This window comes from Sycon ciliatum, chromosome 6 (genome assembly GCF_964019385.1).
Source record: "Sycon ciliatum chromosome 6, ocSycCili1.1, whole genome shotgun sequence".
NCBI lineage: Eukaryota > Metazoa > Porifera > Calcarea > Leucosolenida > Sycettidae > Sycon > Sycon ciliatum.
In genome coordinates, this window is record NC_088648.1 from 22,161,048 (window position 1) to 22,182,986 (window position 21,939).

At 46.7% G+C, this 21,939-nt stretch overlaps 2 protein-coding genes across 3 annotated transcripts in view; both read right to left on the minus strand.

Moving 5' to 3' along the window:
* The window catches only part of LOC135819696 (mucin-2-like), a 49,202-nt gene extending 47,630 nt beyond the window's left edge, over positions 1–1,572 (minus strand). For both annotated transcript variants that reach the window (XM_065332946.1, XM_065332944.1), the window contains exon 1: positions 1,271–1,572. The gene's annotated coding sequence lies outside the window, so the exon portion shown is untranslated. The remainder of the gene's footprint in view (positions 1–1,270) is intronic.
* Positions 1,573–11,615: 10,043 nt separating this feature from the next.
* Positions 11,616–21,939, minus strand: part of LOC135819700 (uncharacterized) — a 21,051-nt gene continuing 10,727 nt past the window's right edge. The window contains exons 7-11 of the mRNA XM_065332951.1: positions 20,552–20,863; positions 19,440–20,266; positions 13,809–15,582; positions 12,581–13,049; positions 11,616–12,243 (exon numbers count right to left, since the gene is read on the minus strand). Of these exons, the coding sequence (XP_065189023.1) occupies positions 14,680–15,582; positions 19,440–20,266; positions 20,552–20,863 (2,042 nt within the window). The 3' untranslated portion in view covers positions 11,616–12,243; positions 12,581–13,049; positions 13,809–14,679. The remainder of the gene's footprint in view (positions 12,244–12,580; positions 13,050–13,808; positions 15,583–19,439; positions 20,267–20,551; positions 20,864–21,939) is intronic.

Sequence of the window (21,939 nt, forward strand, 5' to 3'; positions counted from 1 at the left end):
TACTTGTCATAGACGCCAAGAGGTCATCATGAATTCGAATCTCTGAATCTTGGAATCATGGAATTCATTACTTTCACAAATTGTCGTGGAAAATAAGCATTCAGCCTTGGTGGCTACTAGGCCTCCGCGGAATATGCTCGTATTTTTACCGATAATTCTTTTGAGCATTGCTCAAAATTTCGACCGATTATTCCCGTAATTCCACCAATAATTCTCACAATAATTCTTTTTTTCTTCCCTTTTTTTGCAGATACCGTGCCGCGTACGGGGTTTTTGCCACTTGTACGGGCAAAAAAATCACGGTTCGCGTGAAACTCGGCTGGAAGCTTTTTTTTCTTTCTTTTTTGAAATACCGGGCGATCAACTTCAGGATCATGAGCTTTTTGGTACAAATCAGGGTATTATAAATGGAAAAAAATGAAAAAAAGGGGAGCATTGCTCAAATTTTACCGATTATTCCACAAAAATTGCCAATAATTCCCGTTTTAAAAATCACACCGATAATTCCCGAAATTATGCCGGCACATTCCGCGGAGGCCTAGTGGCTACTGCTACCGACAGGACAAGCGCACTCGAGATGGACGGTTGTTGTGGTGGTGCAGGGAAGAAACTTGCTGCGCTAGAAGAGAAAGCGAAGGTTTTGAGGATTTTCCTATCCCTCGCAGACACGCCGAACATTGTCATGCTCCAAGGAGGGAAAAGGGCCTCCAAATAAGCTGCATTTCAACAATGAAAGAACAAGCAACGACAACGACCGAACCGATTCCGCAAATTTACTTTACTGTCGCCGGAGGACTCCACGACATGGATGCCCTGGCACCATCCACGCTACCGTCGGAAGCATCTCTATTTGCGTCACTTTACCGTTCGCGTCGAGCTGTTTACCCATCTCTACCGAGAACTTTGCGTTCAGTGTATTCTATTTTCACATTAATCAACTTTTTTTGACGCTGAAAAGAATAATGCGGTGCATTGTTGGCGCTGAGGTGAGCCATGCGACACTTCGCCGGCGCTCATGTGATTGAGGCTGCATTTTGTTGGCGCCACGATGCGTTCGCTGGATGACACTGTGCGTATCCATTGCCTGTGGAAATGGCACAGGCGAATGATTTTTTCGCGTAACAGGGTAAGCTTCAAAATTGAAGACTGTAACGGGTTCGCTGCGGCGATGTGAATTCTGCATACCCGTTACCGGTGCTCTGCGGCCACTTCAGGAAACGAGAACGAACAACAATCCCCAAGAACCGAACAACACTGGCCAACCACTTACCCAGAATCACTGGAACACCATGACAAACGGGGACGATGAACGTCCAGCGGCGAGCGCTCCTGCAGCCAGGAGTCACGGTTTGCTTGAATCCTGGACACGACTTTGAACGTCGTGGGCGGATAGGCTGCACCGGTTCTCGAAGTCGTGACGGTATGGAGCAGTCGAATGGAGCCTCCGAGCCACTAGGAAACTTCGATGAAACCCTATGGCCAACACACAGATTTTTACACAGCCTGCACCGAAACAAACTTCGACACGAAGCAGCAGACCGCCAAACTAACACCACCTCGCTGCCTACAAGTACAACAACTCGTCTACAAGCTGCCTGGCTGTAGCATGAAAAACTGAAGAAACTAACTTACAGCTAGCGCTGCAGTGAAATTTCACCACGAAGCTCCGGTGCGGAAATGGTACCGCGGGCTCGTTTCGCCGGCCGAGGCGATCGGAAGCTACCGCGCGCAGCAGCAACAGCATGCATCTAGCAGCAGTGAGGGTGGCCCGGGTCCGCGTCCGTGTCACGTTTTGTGGATGACATGCCTGTATAGTATAGTGTATAACGGTCATACAACCTCTGTCCGCAGAACTGCATGTCCAGACAGTCATGTTGAGGTTGGGGTTACCTGGTTACCTGGTTGTGTTTATTTGAATTCGCAAACCGAACGGATTGAACATGTCCAATGACAAGGAAGCGAATGAGGTCCAAGTAACCCAGGCATATGGGAAACTACTTGGAAAGGAGACCCAGACGAAAACTAGGACGGGAAAATATGTCAGCACTCGCTGTCACTTGTCAGTGTCAGACTGCCAGTGGCAGTGGTGCACCATGCAATAATTATGACATATTGACATAATTATTAATTATTAATTATTACTGTACTGGCAGATGACATCCGATGCAATGGCCATATGGGCGCTTTGGATTACACGCATTTCGGTCAATTCTAGAATAATATTAGTTATTGTTGATGTACAGTTCGATTACACAAAAAGTGACAAATTCCGTCGTTAGAATTGATTTTATCCAATTCCGTCGAATCCGTCAATTCTGAAGAGAGGGCGGAATTTCTCTAATTCTGGCGCCAGAATTGTACAGTCGGTGTGTTACCGGTCTGGTCATGACCATGATGACTCAAGGCGTCAAGCGCGCGAAGAACCTCCCGGCCTGGCCGGCGTGTGCGCGATGCTGGGTCCACGTGCGGCGTGCGCGCGAGGGTGTACGTGATCTCTTTTTACGATTCATCAATTTTGTTTGTGACATGACATGAATATAATGCGCTGCCAGTGGTTCGTTTACAACTTACAAGGCCGGAATCCGCTCATTCTGGTCATTCCAGAATTTAAAAAACCAGTTCCAGAATTGTGTAAACGTGTAATCGAAAGCGCCCATTGTACTACTCCCTGGTTTTGATGCAGTGATACAAAAAAGAAGCAGTACAATGCAATGCCTGTTACATATCGCCATCGCTTAGCAGAGCACGCTCTCCATCGCTAAGGCTGTGTTTACATGAGAAATTTCAACCCGGGTCGAGTTCACCCCGGGTTGAAAGTCTGTACGATAGACAAAATAGCATGATGAAGACATGAAAAGGCGACGAGGAGACAATAACTTTATTATAACAATAAAAACTGCTTTATGGCAGTTTTCTAAAAAAAGTTATTGTGTTCTAGTCCATGGACCTCGTCTAAAAAGTAAGAAATTAACGAAATGTGATAGCCGAAAATTAAAATTTCACACAAAACCTCACAATAATCACGACACTTGAAGATCTAATAGTACGGCTTTCAACACTTGTTTATTCCGACACTTGTACTTGTACAAGTACATGTACTGCGCCAACATGCTTGCATATGAAAGAGGACCACGAGGGGAAAAGGTCGTCTCGCATCCTGTGTGTGATTATTGTGAGGTTTTGTGTGAAATTTTAATTTTCGGCTATCACATTTCGTTAATTTCTTACTTTTTAGACGAGGTCCATGGACTAGAACACAATAACTTTTTTTAGAAAACTGCCATAAAGCAGTTTTTATTGTTATAATTTCTTTTTCTTTTTTTTGCTAAAGGATATAATTGTGTAACCAATGGAATGCCCTAATGATGGCCTACATGTAGCGCCTCTGCAGGGGAATCATATGGGTCGTGGCGGTGATACTTTTTTTATACGCAAGTCATTCTGTGGATTTTGCCGAATTTCATGACTGTCATAAAATTGTCTTGTCTTTCAGAAAATTCAGATGTCCACACCCTAAATCACATTTACTTGAGAATTGTAACCAGGTGTGTGCCGCAGATGTTTTTGTTGATTCTGTGTTTATAATTGTAGTCATGGGTTGTCGTGATAAGGTCATCCGGCATCATATTGTAGTGAAATCGTAATCCTGTTGATGTCGATAACACTTTTGGAAGCAGTTCAGTGTCCACGATTGTCTAAAACAACACAGCAAAGTAGGAACAATAAACATGCATTAAAATGTAAGCAAATACATCGCTGAGTCCGACACCTCGTTCCAACAACTACACTGATCCTGAGGATATAAGGGGCAAGGATATATATTATGGTTTTAGGTACTGAGAGATAAACAAGGCATTCCATAATAGTAAAATGTTACACGACTTCGGGGGAGTATGAATGATATCTAGTCAAACCTCTTTAGGACGAACATCAAGGGACCGATGGCATTTGCTCTGTGAGTTTGTGTTAACCCTATTTTATAACGAGTGAAAACAATTATTTCTCCAATAGAGACACGAATAGATTTCTTCTACAGCGAAAGATTCTAAGCCGGACCAAACCATTGACTCGTCTTTTATGAAACAAATGAGTCACTGAACCTTTCTTTAGCAACATGACGGCAACTGAAACAACAACAGAGAAAATACGATACATGTATAGCACATTCTTGCAGGTACTACAAACAGATTGCAGATCGTAATTCTTGCTCTACCGGCACGCAACTTTATTTGGGGCAGTGCAATCTCGGCGCTACTCACAAATCAAACAGCCCAGACTCGAGTAAACAGATCCAATCGTACGAGATTTTCACGAGACGAGACTGCACCCATTAGCTTGTTTCGTATGAAGCAAACAAGTCACTGAATGCATGAACCTCTCCATAATGGAGATTTTCCCTGATATGCAAATTTATTTTGCATACTAGTACTCGGCCAATGCGTCTTTGAACCTTTCCCTCCAGATTGGGAACTGCCAACGATGCTATGCCACTGCAAAATTCAGATTCTACCCTATGATCGGAGCACGGAATGCCGGAAGCAATCATGACCAGTGCCTTACTTGTAAGTTGTAACGCACCAATGTACAATGAACATGAGTATTTCGACAACACATCTATTTAAAGCCTCAGCAGCAACATAAGCCTTACGGTCAAGAAGGTGAACTCACGTTCTTCGCACACTGTTGGGAATGGCAAGGTGAAACGAATGGATCTAAATCCGAATAAAATCAGCACACGTTTCCGTAAATGAAAGGGTGAGCATAAGCAAATGAATCGAAGGAAGCTGGTCAACTCAGAGATCACCTGTCATTGAGTATTCCGTAAAAGGAGGCCTCGACAGCAGAAAAGCTAAATTTAGAAAAGAGATCCTGTCAGCTTTTCCATTATTAATTTTATTGTATTCCACCTTAAATCAGCACACTTTTCGTAAATGAAAGAGTCAACACAAGCAAATGAATCAAAGGGAACTGGTCAACTCACCTGTCATTGAGTAATATTCCGTGAAAAGAGGTCTCAGCAGAGCCGAAGCGAAATAAGCCAGGACACGAAATATCCGAAACAGCTCATGCAAGAAGCAGTTCCAAAGAAGGAAGTTCCTCGCGCATGCACATCCGAAAACGGACTGCACGTGCACTGCATGCAACACAATGTCTGCCGTGCACGTGCACAGCACGCGGCTACCACGCGTTAGTAGATCTAATAGAGAGGTACGTAGGTTTCGCTTCACGTTGTTCTGCACTACACCGTGAAATTTCACGTCGGTGTGGCAAATTTTGGCGTCGAAACTCCCGTTCATGACGTGAGCTGAGGTCAACTCACGTTCGACGTGAACGCGAGTTTTTGCAAATTTAGCCTTGCTATCAGGTTGGGATTATTGACTCGATTTGTCGATTTTGCCTAAACTAGCTATAAATAATATTTGTGCGACTTCGGCCTCACCAAAAATCACTTTTTTCACTTCTTGAAGTTTTCGCACCCAGTTTTCGCTCCCGTCGTCAGCGACACGACGTGCTTCACAAGCAACGTGAAACGAAAGCTCTTTCTGAGCTCGCGTCGACGCAAAACATTGACGTTCACGTAAGAGCACAAATCACGCGGGTCGAAACCTCTCTAATACCGAGCACCTTACGTAGAAACTTACGTAGCCTAAGTGAAGTACCGTAACGTAGAAACTTACGTAGCATAGCGGTGTCGTTTTTTCTGCCATGTGAACACAATAATAGAAAAGCTGACAGGATCGCTTTTCTAAATTAAAGGGGAAGTTAAGGCAAAAATTAAAATTTCACCAGTTGTAGTCTTCGGGGTGCTGAGTCGAATGGTCTTGGTCCAAGAAAGCTGAGACGCTCCCTTCCTACTTGAATCCCAATCGAACTCGCGCACTTCCACCGAAACTGGGTGACTGCGCCCTACTAGATGGGGATTTGTATGCAAAATGTCACTAAAAGCGCCGTTTCGTTCTTATAAAAGCACGGATGACCGCGATTGGCCCATATGTTGTAGTCTTTTGGACGCTGCGTCGACTGGTTTTGGTCCGAAAAGGCTGCGATGCAGCGTTCCTCCTTTATTCCCAATCGAACATGGTTGAACAAGCGGTCACGTGCTCCTGCGTACACCAGTCAGCTGGTCACCGTGCCTGCAGGGTACAACTTACTAGCCTGTTTGACCTTTTTTGGGTGCAGTCCTGTCACTCGAGTTGAACCTTGGTGTGAAAGTTGTCGCCTGCTGGCGTGGTGACCAGGTGATTTGGGCACCCAGGAGCACGTGACCGCTTGTTCAACCATGTTCGATTGGGAATAAAGGAGGAACGCTGCATCGCAGCCTTTTCGGACCAAAACCAGTCGACTCAGCGTCCAAAAGACTACAACATATGGGCCAATCGCGGTCATCCGTGCTTTTATAAGAACGAAATGGCGCTTTTAGTGACATTTTGCATACAAATCCCCATCTAGTAGGGCACAGTCACCCAGTTTCGGTGGAAGTGCGCGAGTTCGATTGGGATTCAAGTAGGAAGGGAGCGTCTCAGCTTTCTCGGACCAAGACCATTCGACTCAGCACCCCGAAGACTACAACTGGTGAAATTTTAATTTTTGCCTTAACTTCCCCTTTAATGCGATTAATAGTATAAGTGAAGCGGACATTACAAAATGATGAATGAGAATACATGTATCTAAATTGGTTGTTCCTAATCGATTTTCTTGAGACTATCATCAGGGAAAATCGTCTCACAATAGAGGCTATACGGAGAAACAAACTACTTATAGGTTATCGGATACTCACAGTTCCTCACTCTATCACATTCACCTGCTTCCACGCCTTCATTTCACTCACCTTTTGTAGTAGCTCACACCGTCAGAACACTCTCACATCTTTTCGTCTAATTTCTTTCGTCTTCTCTCCCACTTATTATTTTTTTTCACACCTCACCTTGTATTCTTCCCACTATCCGATAACCTTTAAGTAGTTTGTTTCTCCGTATAGCCTCTATTGTGAGACGATTTTCCCTGATGATAGTCTCAAGAAAATCGATTAGGAACAACCATTTTAGATACATGTATTCTCATTCATCATTTTGTAATGTCCGCTTCACTTATACTATTAATCGCATTAATGATGAAGACAGTTGACTTGGGTCAAATACTGATATGCCGCCAAAAGTCCACTTCTAGAGTCCTGTATGAGCGCTCGAGCACGTGAATCCGTTCGCGCGAAATCTGCAAGACTTTTGTGCAGTGCTGTTCAAACCTGGCGCGAGATACGCACAGAAATACGTTAGTACGATTTTCTTGACCTGGGTTGATTTCAACCCTCCCCCGAAGGGGGAGGGAGGGTTGAAATCAACCCGGGTCAAGCGCAATGCGTCATGTAAACGCGCCATTCATTTTGTGCACTCTCGTACATGGCGGGTTGAAATCTAACCCATGTTGAAATCTGACCCGGGTCAAACTCAACCCAGGTAGAAACGCCTCATGTAAACACAGCCTACGAACGAAGGAGAAGGAATACCTCATCCATCATTCACTCAGTGCTCCATTCAAACTACTAGTATCAGAGCATTCCGCCATTCACTCACAATAATTATAGTGTGTCTCGAAAGTGCAGGAAGGAGTTGAAAATAATTCAGGGTGGGGGACCCCCCAATAGGTGTTAGCCTTTCCCTGAATGAAGACTAGTTAGTACGAACAGAAAAGGAAGACTTTCAAACACCTCCATCCCAGAACGGGATCTCAGCTGCGGGACAAGAACAAAGTACTGCCGATATGTCCCCCGTTGGCCATCATCAGAAAAAAAGAGGAAAGGCTGAGCTCCATGCAGAATGAAAAAATTTGAAAATAGACTCAATGAGGCCTACACTGGCCCCTTGTTCGGAGCTCTGCAGCAAAACAGTATGTGCAGGGGAGAGAGAGCGAGAGAGAGCGAGAGAGAGAGAGAGAGAGAGAGAGAGAGAGAGAGAGAGAGAGAGAGAGAGAGAGCGAGAGAGAGCGAGAGAGAGCGAGAGAGAGAGCGAGAGAGAGAGCGAGAGAGAGCGAGAGAGAGAGCGAGAGAGAGAGAGAGAGAGAGAGAGAGAGAGAGAGAGAGAGAGAGAGAGAGAGAGAGAGAGAGAGAGAGAGGCAGAGCTGCTCATTACGATCTCATTATAGTATGCTGCTTTTCCGCATGCTCAACGATTTTCTCGCTGACTGTCAGGCCCTTGCGGCGGCGCACAGCGTTCATGTACAGTCCAGCCTGGTTCTCAGAGTCGGCTTTCTCTCCAAAATGTAGCAGCTCCTCTTCAGTGGTGGGCACCCAGAACGGATCGCCTGACATTGCCTAAAATTTAGGCAGTTGCACACGAACACACATACACAAACATGGTCATATTGACACACACACAGAAATTAGCACACGAAGAGACGAAACCAGTTGTACATCTGATGAGGCCTTACGTACCATTTCTTCCCAAATCAGTACATGACGATGATGTGACGAAGCACAACGATGTCAATTTAAACAGCACATTGGCGGTAAATTGACATCGTTGTGCTTCGTCACATCATCACCATGTACTGATTTGGGAAGTAAGGGGTCGTCCATAAATATCAAACTTTTTTCACAAAACGAAATAATTTCGTTATGGGGTGGGAGGGGGTTGACCAATTTCGTTTCAGAAAAAATTGATTCATGTACATGGCTGTTGTATATGCATGTATGTCAACATTTTTTACGCACTGAGGGGGAGGGAGGGAGGGGTTAAGTCTAAACTAAAATAATTCGTTTGGTGAAAACGTTCGATATTAGGGACCTTTCGCACCCCGCGTACGGATACGAAACGAATGCTGATTCGTCACCTGGGTTCGAGGATTCGTCAGAGTCCCTGCGGAGAACTCGTTTTCACGAACGGAAGCCTCTTCATTCGTGGCACGCTCCGAATCCGTCAGGTACACATTTATTTGGATAGGTACACATGTTTTGCAAGGTACACATTTTTGCCTTGATTCCATGATCCATGCACGTGTGCGTGTAAAAACCCGTATGCCAAGCTACCGGCGCCCGCGGCCGTATTCGTAGTTGCCATGCACATTTGCATGACGACTTGCGAAACCTGAAATCTGTTTTCAACGAAACGATTACGAGCCGAATCAAACTTTCGTTTCGCATTCGTTTCGTAGCAAATGCGAAAGGTCCCTATTAACGGACGGCCCCTAATGGTACGGAAGGCCTCATCAGATGTACAACTGGTTTCGTCTCTTCGTGTGCTAATATATTTCCTTCCGACTAAGACTTAACAATACATAAACATGATCATATTGACATTCGACTAGGGCTGAACGAACACAATTTCTCATTAATCGAACGTTCTCGATGCTATTTTAAACAAAGGAACAAACAAATATTCGTTTTCAGGTTAGTATGTAGATTACTCGTCATTTGGCCATGGTACGTGTATTACTTGTCACACAATTTGTACAGCGCCGTCTTCCTTTCTTTCTCTTTCACAAAAAGAACGGTCCCAAACCTGGGAGCACGCTGTTCGACCAAAGACCGGCTTGGACACGACAGAAAGTGTTGGAAACCACAAAAAAAGAAAGAAAAGTTCAGCAAACTTTTCATTATAAAATTTCAGTTTGAATATTCGTCACCTCGCGAATGTTCGTTCTGCGAAGCTAAACGAACGGATGTTCGAATATTCAGGATATTCGTTTCAGCCCTACATTCGACACACACCCAAACATGGTCATATTAACACATCTACACAACACACGGTCATACCGGTATCGACACACACACAAACACAAACACAATGTAGACAAACATCATGCGCAACATCGCGTGCAGATGATACGGACAAGGACATGTTAACGTGAGGAACCTAAACATGGATATCAACATACGAGTTCAAAAATAAAATTAATAAAATTATTCACTGCTTTGAGGGAAAGACCCAAACGGGAAAAGTCTGAAGAAAAAATTGACTGTCACCACCAGGACTCGAACCAAGGACCCTCGCCCGTAGCCATTATGGCAATAAAAGGAATCAACTGTGCACTCATTCTAAACACAGTCACACATATCAAGGTAAAGGTGATGGTAATTTCTAAGAACGTTATTTCGTGATAAAAATAATAAAATCTGCTTACCTCCCAGTGGCTAAAGAAGAGCTGCGGTCTCGCCGAGCCGCTTGTCTTCTTGCGAATTTCCGTGGCAAAGCCGAAGCTCTCGGCGACAGGCACCAGGGCACGCACACTGAACACGTTTGTGGAGCCCGGCCGAAGGTCCTCGAGCACCACCCGGCCACCGCGGCGTCGTAACACAGCGTAGACGCGACCAAGAACCTCTGATGTGGCCTGGGGCAAAAACAGAACACCATGGACGATTAGTGAAAATGCGTTAAAGGGGAAGTTCACCCTAAAATGAAAACTTTGTGAATCGTAGCAAAAATGCACTGATTCCAATGGTGAAGGTCCCGGGTTGATCGGAGCAGCCATTCCCGAGTTATAACAGCTTGACGTCTTCACTAAATCTGGTGACATCACGGCGACATTATTAACTGGCCCAGAATAGGCCAGATCTGTGACAGGATCTGTGACAGTATCTGTGACAGGATCTGTGACAGTATCTGTGACAGTATCTGCGACGTCAGAAAGATAAACTTTAAATTCCCGTGGAGGGGACACATCTTTGATCTAGTTAAAGACTCAGCGTGCGAAACAGGCACCGCATGGCCAGGGTGAACAGTTGGAACAAGGACAGGAAAGCTAGATCGACATGGACAGGTGTAATTCACCAAACTGTACATGCACAAGAAAAGAGGACAAAATGTCTAAAGGATAACAAGCGTGAGACATTTCGGTACGCCAGTCAAGCAAAAGAGAATACAGTTATCCAAATTTCCGGGCAAGACCATAAAATATGGCCAAGTAGTAACCGGAAGGGAGAGGGGAAAATAATCACACGCGGAAACAGAGTACCATAACCCAGCACGTAACAACCAACACACTTACGTGGATTTCGCACGAGTACATGGCCACCATGATACGTGCCGGCTGAGTGAGCATGGCTCGACGGCACGCTTCCTTCATGGCGGACATCAGTTGACCGGACAGCGGATCATATGTGGAGACGGCGCCCACGACAGGTAGCGGATGCTCGGCGCCATCTCTAGACACGCTGCTTTGGTCACGCTCTATCGCCGAGTCTTCGCCGGCTGTTGGAGCTCTGGACTCGTTGCTCGGTAACGACTGTGGCGATCTACGGTCAGTGTCCGTGCTGAGGCCGTTGCCATTAGATTTCACAGCACTACCACCACCAGTGTTGCATTCGCTCGCTGCCGACCAAGTCTCTAGGACAAAGCACACGCCTTGTACGGGTTCCTCGCACAGCGGCCCGGCTAGAGTCGCAAGCTGAAAGCCGTGCAGTATGCTATTCTGCAGCGGGCGAATCTCACTGTCAGCAACGCCATTGGCAGCGACAGCAGCAGCAGTTGTATCTTCCGTGTTCAAACATTTCCAAACCGACGGCCGCTTGTAGTCTTCCGCGCAGTTCAACAGATTGTTGGGACCGACTTGGCTGGGACCGAATGCAATAATCGACTCCAACGCAGTCTGCAATACGTCGTTTGATGACTGCTCCAACAGCATGCCGAGTTGACGCTTGAAATCTATGAGCTCCGCGATAGTGGCGTTCCTAAGACTAGAGCACTGGAGAGCGGTAGACTCTGTCGTCAACGATGACGATATGGCACCTGCTGTGAGCAGCGCAAACGCATGCAGCAAGTGCGCGTGCGCTTCCAGGTGAACGTTTAGTTGCTTGAACCATCCTTCTGTCCGCCCAATTTAGTCAATTATTTGCCAATGCTATTGACACTGCTGAGGCATGTGGTCTGGCACAATCCTTGTTGATACTTCAAAGTACTAGTGCTGAGCATGTCCACTTATGGCCGTCGGATCGTCGGATGACCGCTTGGCAGATTTGCACCATATCATAAGATTAGAGATCTTTGCAACCCAGGCACAAAGACTGCTTTCAAGTCGTACCGGCAGGTCAACGTGAACTTCTCCCACACAGGCACAAGGCTCGGATTGCACTTTCCCAATAGTTCCATGGCATATCGCACTGGGTCAACCGCATGCATTGTAATATGATTTACCACAGCTGCCTGACCGGGCTTGAGCATCACACAGAGCTCAGTTGATGCTTGAAATCCTGGCTTGGGCAGCGAAAGGTGGCAATGCTGTCATCGACGGAATCGGACGTGGACGAAATACCTGTACACACACACACACACACATGTGTACACAAACACACGCTCACACAGTACATACCTACACATGAAACTAATGTGTTCAGGCATGCAAGCATGCACACATGCATGTACCATGTACCATGTATACGCCCGTCGCAAGAGAAGCACGCAAATCTGCAAATGCACTGGATGTGCGCCCACAGATTTTCTCTTATAGCAACGATAGCGAACAAGATCTGAATGAGACAAATCAAGATGCATGTGCACACACACACACACACACACACACACACACACACACACACACACACACACACACACACACACATACACACACACACACACACATACACACACACCTTGAACCTTGAACGTGACCATTGCCGATGGCAATGATAGCGAAGGGACTATCTGCTAGCTTTGCAATACGGAGCGTGGCGCTTGAGATCCCCGGGACGACGGCAGACCTTTCCACATGTGCAGCGGAAACCAGAGTCAGGATCAGGGGGAGCACGGGCGGGAGGACGACGATGAACAATCTGCCTCCAGGCAGAGCGATCCTGGGCAGCATCAAACCAGCAGTCAGAAGGCACAGGGGGGATGATGGAGCGGAGATCATCCACGATTACGTCACGCCACCGCTTGCGTGGACCATGGCGAGGGCGCGTTGCAGGGAGCTCCCCAAACAAAACTCGCTTCGGCATACGGTCGTCGTTCATCCGGCCAACATGGCATGGCACACACACACACACACACACACACACACACACACACACACACACTTGTACTTGTACCCGCTCACTGCCAAAACTTGCCACGTGGATCTCCCTGGATGAGAGGACAGAGATTCAAATGGAATCATGGAAAAATGAATCAATTGGCTATTGAAGTGCCCAATGGTCCACAACCTCTGAAATCCCCAAACTCTGGGGGGGGGGGGGGGGGACTTGGCGATAATCCCATTTATGAGCTCACCACACCTCAGTAAAAGGGCGAGGATAAGGTGAAGAAAAAGTATTGACGGCACCAAGGCATCCTTCCCGGGATTCAACTGCATTTACCCCTGCCCCTAGTGAAGGCAATACTTCATACTACAGTAGTGTCGGTCGCCACAGTACTGGCGGGGCGGGGGCGGGGCGGGGCGGGGCAGGGGGGGGCGGGGCGGGGGCGGGCGGGGGGGGGCAGGGGGGGGGTAGCCTCCTAGCCTAGGCTGTTCTTATTTTCATGTACTACAGTCAATGCAGAGTTGAGTCAATGTGTATACATTGGTATGCTGTGCTTGCCAGGCGGGTGAAATTCTAGCCTGGTCGTTCTTTGGCGCTCCGTTCTTCGGCGCCCGACAGGTCTGTAGTGTGGGTGGCTAAATCAGAGTGGATCTGATAACGGCTTCACTAGCACCATTGATTAAATAAGAGTTAATCTAGCCAAAAGCAATGACCAATGGACTCACAGGCACACACTCACACACACACACACACACACACACACACACACACACACACACACACACACGCACGCACCCACCCACACACACACACACACATACACATACACACACGTGCACACAGAACCTCCGCTACATCTAACCTGTTGAGTGATGCTGGCATTGCGGACCACAAAGCCAGAAGAAGGCTATGATGGTCAATCTCCACCAGAGCTGAGGATGACCGTCGGGTAGAAGATGGGTTGTTCATGACAGAATCATGGTAACACCATCAAACTTCGGGCAGAACGCAAGGCAATAATGATTGTGATCAAAATGTAGATATTACTGATAAAATACTTCGAAGTAAATCTATGCAGCACAGTGATAAGATATCTAGATGTGTTGCCTGAGGATTGCGAGAGCATGAGACTTGAAGAAGTAGCAGCAAACAAGCCTTGATTGTCCTTGTTGTTCTGTATCTAGAGGTGATAAAATCATCTTCAAAAATAACGAACACACACACAGTGTAAAGCAGAATAACAGGCTGATTCACTTCGTCGAATTGTGTTTGCCTTGAGGGGCAGGAGAAAATGAAAAAAAACTAATATCATCACTACATGTTCAGCATGTAATATAGTGAGTGCTTCGTGCTATGCCTCAAGACGGACCTCTCTGTCTGTGTCGGTATGAGACACTACCGGTATACTGCAACTGGATATTTCCAAATTGTGTGCAAGCCAAAATATCAATGTCTTAAAAAACAAGGCATGCCTTCGGTTGTCACAAACTCACCGCACAGTGATCCACAGATCGATGCACAGAAGCAAGCCAAGGGTCTGTGAAACACTCGGCATTGCTAGCGAGCATAGAAATGGAGCTAAGCAGGACACGTGGGCATACACATGTAGCTAAGCTGAAATCAGTGATCTGTATCCATAGAGATCAGAGCAAAGGCAGCTCATGCCCATACACACACACACACACATACGCACGGCATGAATTCAAGCAGGATAATGTCAGCAAGAGGTCGGTCTACTCTGGGAAACCGAGAGCAACATACACACTACCCGATGGATGGAAGGCAAAGAGCCGTGTGCCATCACACCTCAACGGCCAAGCGATGTTGGGATCAAAGCTGGACAGACTGGGCCATTTGGTCCAAGTCCCCTTACTGTAATCAACACAGTGAAAGCATGAGACTGCTCTGCCATGGCGACGGTGTTGGGAGGAAATGATAACCTTGTCACCGACAGCAGTGATATGCACACCATCATGAGACTCAAGGTCAAACCCATCCAGCTGAGCATTTGACCATGACGACGCTGTGGCATCTGCGTTACTGATATCCAGCCTAGTCATGCACCACTGTGAAGTGCGATCCTTCACGGGCAGGGTGAAAACCGCAGTAGCATTGCTGGTAGAGCACTCTATTGCCCTGCGCACGTGCTGCTGCTGCGGCCACTCCTCCAAGGGCGTGACATGGTAGCTAGTGTCAAACGAGCAGCCCTGCAGTGTCCCGGAGTCCATCCAGTGGCATAGCAGCGTTGTACCTGCCGTTGACACACATAGCTTGTCGATGAGCACGGATTGCTCTTTGGCCTGCATGTAGGACTCGCAGTGCACTGTTCCGTCCACACGATTCAATCGTAAATCGACGACATAGATCGTGTCTGCCTCCCTGCTTAGTATGCAGTACATTCTCGACCCACGGAGGCAGAATGAGCTAATGGCTGAACTATCCGGAAGGCAGGATATGTCAACACATTCTATAGGAAACGCTGTGGATGATTGACTTCCAGCGGCGGATCCGATCAGCGACGACCGATACATTGCACGCCCTTTCTTGCTGTTGCAAAAATAGTATAGACATCCTTCATGCATGATATATGGCGCTGAAGAATCCCAGGTTATCGGCAGGTAGCCAGCAAGCCCCCACTACAACAGAAAAGAGAAATTGATAGAGTGACAGCAGGTTACTCATAGTCAACAGTCGCTACACGTGACCTGTGCGCTTGAATGCTACGCACAAACCCATTTCCCAAAAACACTGCGTTAGGTATGGACTAATGATATTGAGTGAAGTGACTCCCTGACGAAGTGCAATGACCGGTCAGCAAATAATTGCCACTGTATTATTTTCTAACTTTATATTATAGCACGCTACCAGGTCCATGCTGCACTTCGTGTTAAAGGGGAAGTTAAGGCAAAAATCAAAATTTCACCAGCTGTAGTCTTCGGGGTGCTGAGTCGAATGGTCGTGGTCCGAGGAAGCTGAGACGCTCCCTTCCTACTTCAATTCCAATCGAACTCGCGCACTTCCACCGAAACTGGGTGACTGCGCCCTACTAGATGGGGATTTGTATGCGAAATGTCACTAAAGACGCCATTTCGTTCTTATAAAAGCACGGATGACCGCGATTGGCCCATATGTTGTAGTCTTTTGGGCGCTGAGTCGACTGGCTTTGGTCCGAGAAAGCTGCGATGCAGCGTTCCTCCTTTATTCCCAATCGAACATGGTTGAACAAGCGGTCACGTGCTCCTGGGTGCCCAAATCACCTGGTCACCGCGCCAGCAGGCGACAACTTTCACACCAAGGTTCAACTCGAGTTCAACTCGAGTGACAGGACTGCACCCAAAAAAGGTCAAACAGGCTAGTAAGTTGTAACCTGCAGGCACCGTGACCAGGTGACTGGTGTACGCAGGAGCACGTGACTGCTTGTTCAACCATGTTCGATTGGGCAGAAAGGAGGAACGCTGCATCGCAGCCTTTTCGGACCAAAACCAGTCGACCCAGCGTCCAAAAGACTACAACATATGGGCCAATCGCGGTCATCCGTGCTTTTATAAGAACGAAATGGCGTCTTTAGTGACATTTTGCATACAAATCCCCATCTAGTAGGGCGCAGTCGCCCAGTTTCGGTGGAAGTGCGCGAGTTCGATTGGGATTAAAGTGGGAAGGGAGCGTCTCAGCTTCCTCGGACCAAGACCATTCGACCCAGGGGCTACATTCAGGATACATGTAGTTCTCTGATGTTCACCTAAGGGGAACGAGCGGGAAATACGAATAGTGAGTATTCAGGTCGTAGCATACATACACCTATTACATATGCGAGAGACTCAGAGTCACACAGCTAGTACTGTGTTCCAATCTGCCCGCAGTGCACAAAGAGGAGATTTTAAACTAGGTTCATATGGACATCACTACGGGCAGATAACTGGGGCCTCAGCTAGGCCAAAAGAGCACCCCGTTGATGAAAAGGGCTCCATCAAAATACATGGATACTTTCGGTGAAAATGCAAAGTCATTATTCTGCTTCCCCTGGCCAAATTCCTTCAGCAAAGGGTCTTTGTGCATACAAACATTCTCAGCTACTTGTACATACACGTATGTCACGGTGCTATTTTTAAGTTTCACCATGGCAACACACTGGAATAGAGAGACATGGTACTTTTGACTGAATTTACAATTTTGCAGCATCGAGTGTGACATTTTGGAGAAAGGTGTTGTTTTTTCACGGCTGAGCGTAGCGAAAGAGTGCAAAAAACGTATTTTTCACTCACAAAACATGTTCGTGCGTTTGCTCTTCTTCTGCGCAACTCCGTTGAACCTGCCATTGTGGTCTTCGTTTTTCCTCGTGGTAGTTGCAGTTATCGTGAGTGTGATTGTTCCGGTAGACAAGTACCCCATGTACTGAACAGTTGCTCTGTGAGTGAAAAGTGACCCTTTCTCATGCAACAGGTCAAAAGACTCGCAGCCCACTATCCATTCAGACATGACCAGGTGTACATGAATCTGCATAGAGATTTCCATCGCGGAGTCGAGGGAACACTACTTTCCGTAGTGTCTTGTACAAAAAACGTGTCTCATTTAGAAGCTAGCCTGTTTTGAATACAAGCCTGATGTTTTCAAGATGCACTGTCGGCACATAAGCCTGGTTTTAGTGTTGACATACATAGAAATGCCTGTCTTGTTTAGAAGCGTGTCTCATATAGAAGCCTGCAAAATGCCCCCCAAAAAGTCATATAAAAAGTTTTATACACGACTTTACGGTATTTTAAGGTCTGTGCATTATCCTAACGATCTACATGGCGAGACTCAAAACAGGGCTGTGTCCGCTAGTCTGACTGGGCTGGCTTTGGCCAGTTCATTTTAAAGTCAATAATTATGGAATGTTTCATGATGGAGAGGTTCTGCATTCCGATTTTGGAAATTTGTTGAACTACGTGACTCAGGAGTCGGCAGAGCAGTCTAACTTTCGGAAATGCTGAACAGAGGAAGCAGTCGAGTCGAAAGTTACTTTTCGGCGTCTTGTTGAATATCCCGCTCCATTTAGCTGCCGATGCCGTTCTATTTGCCTTTAGTAGCAACGTAGTAAGCAGCTAGCACAGGTTGTCATTATGGTGAGAAAACCTTTTCGTTTGAGGAACGACAAGCAAACCGTGAAATTCGAAACCTCCGAACTTGACTCGCGCCATTTGGAATTCATTTCGAAAATTCAATTTGCAGAACCTCTACCATGAAGCAGCCCTGGTGTAGCTATTTAATGGTTGTCAGGGTTCTAGCCAGGAAATCATTGTAGGGGGCAGGGGAAAACAAACAATTCGCCCATTTTTTTCCACCGGTTTCGCTATTGCCTTGTCACAAGAAAATGCAACCCACGGGTGCACAGAATACCCAGAATTTGTGGCTGTATTTTTCCTGTGTGAACAGGAAAACATACAAAAATCAAAATATAATTAGGGTGGTGCGGTATCGGAGAAGGGGGCATCAGAGAAGGGGGTGCTGCAAAATTGTAAAATCAGTCAAAAGCACCACCGTTTTCACTCTCGCTCCCTTTCTGATGACCCTCACGAGTCAGTTATCTAAACTTGTTTTGTTTCCTGTTCGATCCTCTTTAAAGTTGGATAGTGTATAGTTGAGGCACCAAACTAAAATAAATCAAAAACAAACGAAGAAAAAACCAAAAACTAGTTCTAATGGGTGTCCTATGTGGCCGTTGACAAATTGTACAAACACTTGGCCCAGTACTGTATGAGCTTGATTCAGCTACCGCTGTTCTAAATTTCAGTGTTCGAGCCGTACTTTCGGCTGGGGTAAATGAACCTTTCAAGTTTCAACGTCTTCATCCGCCATGCCGTGCACTCCTAGCTGACTAACGACTCACAACTGCCGTCTACCGACGCCTGCTGACTGCTAGTCCTGTGTTGAGAGAGAGTTTGTGAGGGTGGGACAAAGAGTGTGTTACTCGTCCTAGAGTGAATACTGGATGAAGAAGTTGAACTGCTTTTTCCCCTGTTCTCCATCATTATCATAATGGAAGTGTAACATTTGGCTGAGATGGCAACAAGATCATGGCAGATGCAAAATGTTTGTGCGTATGTGCATGTGTGTGTGTGGTGGTGGTGGGTGGTGGGTGGTGGTGGGGTACGGGTGCAGCATCCAGCTCGACAGCTTCTGATATCAAGCAAACACCGAGCTTTGGTCCATGTGGGTGTGGTAAACAAACTGCTTATCTTGCTCACTTATTCTCAGATCCAGTCAATCCCCCCCCCCCCCCCCCCCATTCAACTTCTTCCCCCACCCCCTTCAAAATGTGAAGCATCACTATACAATGCATGGTTCCGCTTACAATCACTCGTTTGCAGGGTTCCTTACATGTATGAAGACACTGAAGAGCAGCCTTTTATACTGGTTCATTGCTTCAAATTATTACGTCCCACACTTCAATGATGCACTCCATATTTTGCGTGATGCAGGCTATCAAGAAATGACACTACAGCCACAAACTCACCACTTCAGTAGACCTCGATTCGTGCCCTCCTGCTCTCTTGAACACCTGCGGCCATGTGACCTTAGCAGAAGGGGTATAGTCAGGTGGTGGACTTGAGGGAGGCATCAACTCACTGCTCTCTTTTGCAGAGGCTGCAATGGTAGCGGCAACGGGGGACGGCCTACAGGCAACATTCGTAAGCTGTGGATCGCAGTTCTTGGTTGGAGGCAAATCCACTGTGAGACTGACCGGGTTTGAGCTGTTTGGTGTTGGTAGGGTGCGGGGCGGAGTGTTTGGGGGTACTCTTGAAGTATGTCTAGGGCGGGGAATGGGCCGTGTGGGAAGAGCTGCACCATCGGTGGCACTGGTCTCTGGATATCTTCTAGCTGGACCTGGGGCTGAGGTCAATTCCTGCCCATCCGGGCCATCCTCTGCTAGTATAGAGGAACTTGCTGACTTAACGTCATGATCATGAGCGGTTGTCCTCGGTCTCGGAGAGTGCCTGGGTGCTGAAGCTTTTGCAAATTGGGCTGCTTGCTTATCTAAAGCAGAACTTAAAGCAGAACTATTTGAAATGATAGAGGTACTCGAATCTCCACGGGAAGACGGAAGAGACGTACCCATTGCCTTAGTGGCTGGAGCCACTTGCGGGTAACCTGCTTGGCCACTCATTCCTACCGAGGCATCTGAGGACAGAGAATGCGGGGAGTAGCTTCTAACAGCTGTTTTTCTGCTAGTTTCACGGTCCGGCTGATCAGCAGCTGCCTCGAACAGGCCGTCCTGGCCCAAACCTGGACCATCCAGAGGCATGTCTGCATCACTCTCCTCCTGAACACTTAGATCCAAGCCTGCAGGGCACACAAAAAACCAAGTGAGACACGTTCACAGAGTCTTTTGTATTTAAAATGAAGACGAAAAAGTATTCAACTGCTGGTGATGCGACTGATGGGAGCAGTTTTTGGTGCGGATGAGCTTAGCCGTTTGACGACCCACCTGCAATGGTTTGCAATTCTTATAAAATATAAATGCTATGAATGCACAAAATTTCTAAAGACGGTAAAAGCTGACAAACTATGCAGAAAGGATTTACGTCCATAAGCCAGACACAAAGTACATCTATCCCTGATCATTACCATTAGTATCACTTGCAGGGTCCCGTAGGTTAAAGACGACCGCTCCATCTACAGTTGATACTTCTAGGATATGCAGAGAAGCAAGTGTTTTAGGTCGATCTCTGCACAGCTCGTAGAGCTTTTGGTGAGCCTGGTGAGACATCTGTACCAGTACTGCCGTGCCACCGCTCTCTCCGTGTACAGTGCTTGCCGTTATGTTTGTGTCACCAAGGAGGGAACGAAGATTATTGCTAACTCTGTACACTGAGGTATCGCAGACCCAGTTGTCATACTGCACGTCAATGATAAGCTTGACCATGGAGGAGCTTTGGCCTGCGGGGACAAGAAGACACAGCACACGCACCCATGATCATGATGTACATGTGTGCACAAACAATCATATACACACACACGTACACATACACACACACATGTACACATACACACACACACACACACACACACATACACACACACGTACACATACACACACACACACACACACACACACACACACATGTACACACACACACACACATGTACACACACACATGTACACATACGCACACACACACACACACACACACACACACACACACACACACACACACACACACACACACACACGTACACATACGCATACACACACACACACACACACACACACACACACACACACGCACATACACACACACACACACACACACACACACACATGCACACACACACACGAATGTGCACAAGCATGCACAGAACAGAAAACAGGCACGTGCACATGCATAATTATGATGCAGACAGCCCCATGTACGTGAGTATACATATGACACCAAAGGTCTCCATGTATGATTTAGTACAGTGCGTATCAGTTATAGTGTGGTCGTGTAAAAGAATATACTGCCTACAAGAATGAACTCTCATATTTTCATAATCATCTCATTGGTTCCAAGTGAACATTTATTCTGACAAGCAATGTTATCGCATAGTAGAATATATCAGTCGAAAGAATGGACTTTGTGTAGCAAACCATGCCAGATTAGTGCTAAGTATAACGCCTGTAGTAATAACATCTGTCCGTTGCAGTTTTTATCCAACTCGCATTGCATAGTAGTGCTGCAAGTTCAACTGCTGTGGTCAGGTAACTCATGTTGCATAGCCGCATGGTAAGCCTATGGGACTATGAACAGCCACATGCACAGTGGCACTAAGTTACGTTGCATGTACATGTACGGTGGCCTTCCTGCCTTTGCGGACATGCATAACTGTTATGGTGATATGATTGTCACCCTTGATTTGTCGTGCGTAAGAAATATCCGAAATAGGAACAAAAAATCGTTTTCCAACGACCCACACTGTAACCGATACGTACTGTATATTGCGCTGACTACTAGTACATGCATGCATGCACAAAA